A 2126-nucleotide genomic window follows, 5' to 3' on the forward strand; every position below is an offset into this window, starting at 1 on the left:
TGCTAAGATGTTAAAGCGGGCACTACCACTGTTAATAGAGTAAATGCACTGTCGATACATATTGTTATATAGAGAAAAGATAAAAATGACAGTATGATGTTAATATTGCAATCGTTTGAATGATTTTTATTTAAATGCCAGTAAAAAGTCAGTTTTTTTTTTAATTTGCCAAAACAAGCATATTATATCTTTACGTGGTTACAGAGTTACACCGATAACAGCTGAGGAACTTTTATCATCGGAGTCACAGGAAAAGATTGACAAACTGACCAAAGCACAACTGCAAATTGTCATACTGTGCCCAAATCTGGATACCAAGTTGTCAGACTTAAAGCGGGAATTGAACACTGAAAATTTATTCAAAGTAGAAAAAGTACTGGTAATGTTGCTTGGGGTGGAAAAAACTAACGTTATATCGAATAACTGTGAAGGTAAATATCAAAAACATGTACAAAGACAATTTTATGACCATTTATTTTTCTTTAAAAACGAACGTATATTTTACAAGTTTTACACTTATCGTAATTTTTACAGACTACCCTACAATCGATCAATGGCAGATGATGTCGGTGCGTGAAAAGGACACTTCGTTCGTTGACACGTTCCTAACAGCAGCAGTCGGTATTCTAAGAACTAAGGACTGTAAAGACACGGCAGCGGATAGAACTAGCTTCTCTATTGTCCCGAAGAAAGTCAAAATTGTAAGTACACTCTAGAAAAATCTAACTATAAATGCTATAAAAATAAAACTATAAATAAACATATACATGGAGTGCTCAGAACACTTTTTAATTAATATGAAGTTTATTGTTTATGCATAAATAAATCTATGTTGATTATCCATCGCTCTCAAAGTCCTTCAGTAATGTTTATATAAGTCTCCCTCAATGACCAATTAGCGACCGTGAGTGCGGCAGTTTGACTAATTGATGATACATGAACAATGAAGGTAGGATGCATTCATTAATTTTAATTAATTGTTTTTTCGTACGCAGGGCCAAAGCCGCGTCATAGCGTTACTCAACGATCCTATAAGGGAGGAAGATAGTATAAAAATAATGGTGGACAAAAAAGGAGAAGTTATAAACATACCAACGTTTAAGAAGAGAAATCCATACACGCTGCAGTTTGATATACCAGGTAACATTTATCACATTCTTATATTAAGTTAATAAATAAGAGAAATACAACAAAATATGTTATAGAAACCAAAAGTCATCGTAATAAAAATTTAAGTCAAATTTTTTACTATTGCTACCAATATCCTATTTTTCTATTCGGTTAGCTTCCACTGTGCGTGATTCTTAACCCGGGAAACGCACTGCTTGAACTGTTCTGACAGCGAGAACAAAATTGACTGTCGCACTTCGAATTGTTAGTTAATCTCCCTTAGTGAAACTCGACTGTGAGCTTGTCAGTTTATAATGAGTTGTAACTTGTAGAGTCGTGTCTGGAGGTGTCGATGTTGGTGTGGGTGCGTGTAAGCAAGAACGGTCAGTCGCTGGGGCGGCGGCAGATCAAGTGCGAGAGCCGCTTGCGCGAACTTGACCAGCTACTGCGCGCATCTGACCACCCGCTGGAGTTCATGTGCCAGGTAACTAAAGGCAGTACATTGCTTAATCTTGCTTTAAAATATGTTGGAATCAGTTTTCATCATAATGTTTTTTATTTCAGACACTTGGATTCAAAACGACGAACAAAGAGCAACTGGATAGCTGGATGCTAAGCGCCTTCCAGAAAAACATACCGCCGCATTTCAATTTGCTTTCATCCACCGAGCAATTTAACCCTAAAGCTGATGTTTGTAGTAAGTGATTTTTTAACGATTGCAATGTTAGCTACCACTCTGATAATTTACACGACAACTATTGGTCCGTATCATAGTTTTTCTTGAGGGCAAGAAAACGATTTTGATAAGATTTTTCTCCCCTTTTCCCTTTCAACATTTTCTAAAATTAATTCTGATAGTAGGTATATAGAAGATGGGGCCAATTGAATATACATATCAAAGGCGTGGCGTGAGTGTTAATTTATATTTGGTTGCGTAGGTAACGAGGAGTACCCGACACTGCTGCACTGGGCGGCGCGGTTCGGTCTGGAGCGCGTGTGCTGGCAGCTACTGGAGT

At 37.3% G+C, this 2126-nt stretch overlaps 1 protein-coding gene across 1 annotated transcript in view; it reads left to right on the forward strand.

Moving 5' to 3' along the window:
* Positions 1–189: 189 nt before the first annotated feature.
* LOC106106433 (phosphoinositide 3-kinase adapter protein 1) overlaps positions 190–2126 on the forward strand; it is a 4261-nt gene continuing 2324 nt past the window's right edge. The window contains exons 1-6 of the mRNA XM_013287011.1: positions 190–431; positions 535–701; positions 996–1140; positions 1443–1594; positions 1675–1807; positions 2049–2124. Of these exons, the coding sequence (XP_013142465.1) occupies positions 383–431; positions 535–701; positions 996–1140; positions 1443–1594; positions 1675–1807; positions 2049–2124 (722 nt within the window). The 5' untranslated portion in view covers positions 190–382. The remainder of the gene's footprint in view (positions 432–534; positions 702–995; positions 1141–1442; positions 1595–1674; positions 1808–2048; positions 2125–2126) is intronic.

The sequence above is a fragment of the Papilio polytes genome, unplaced genomic scaffold (assembly GCF_000836215.1).
Source record: "Papilio polytes unplaced genomic scaffold, Ppol_1.0 DF822178.1, whole genome shotgun sequence".
NCBI classification, from domain to species: domain Eukaryota; kingdom Metazoa; phylum Arthropoda; class Insecta; order Lepidoptera; family Papilionidae; genus Papilio; species Papilio polytes.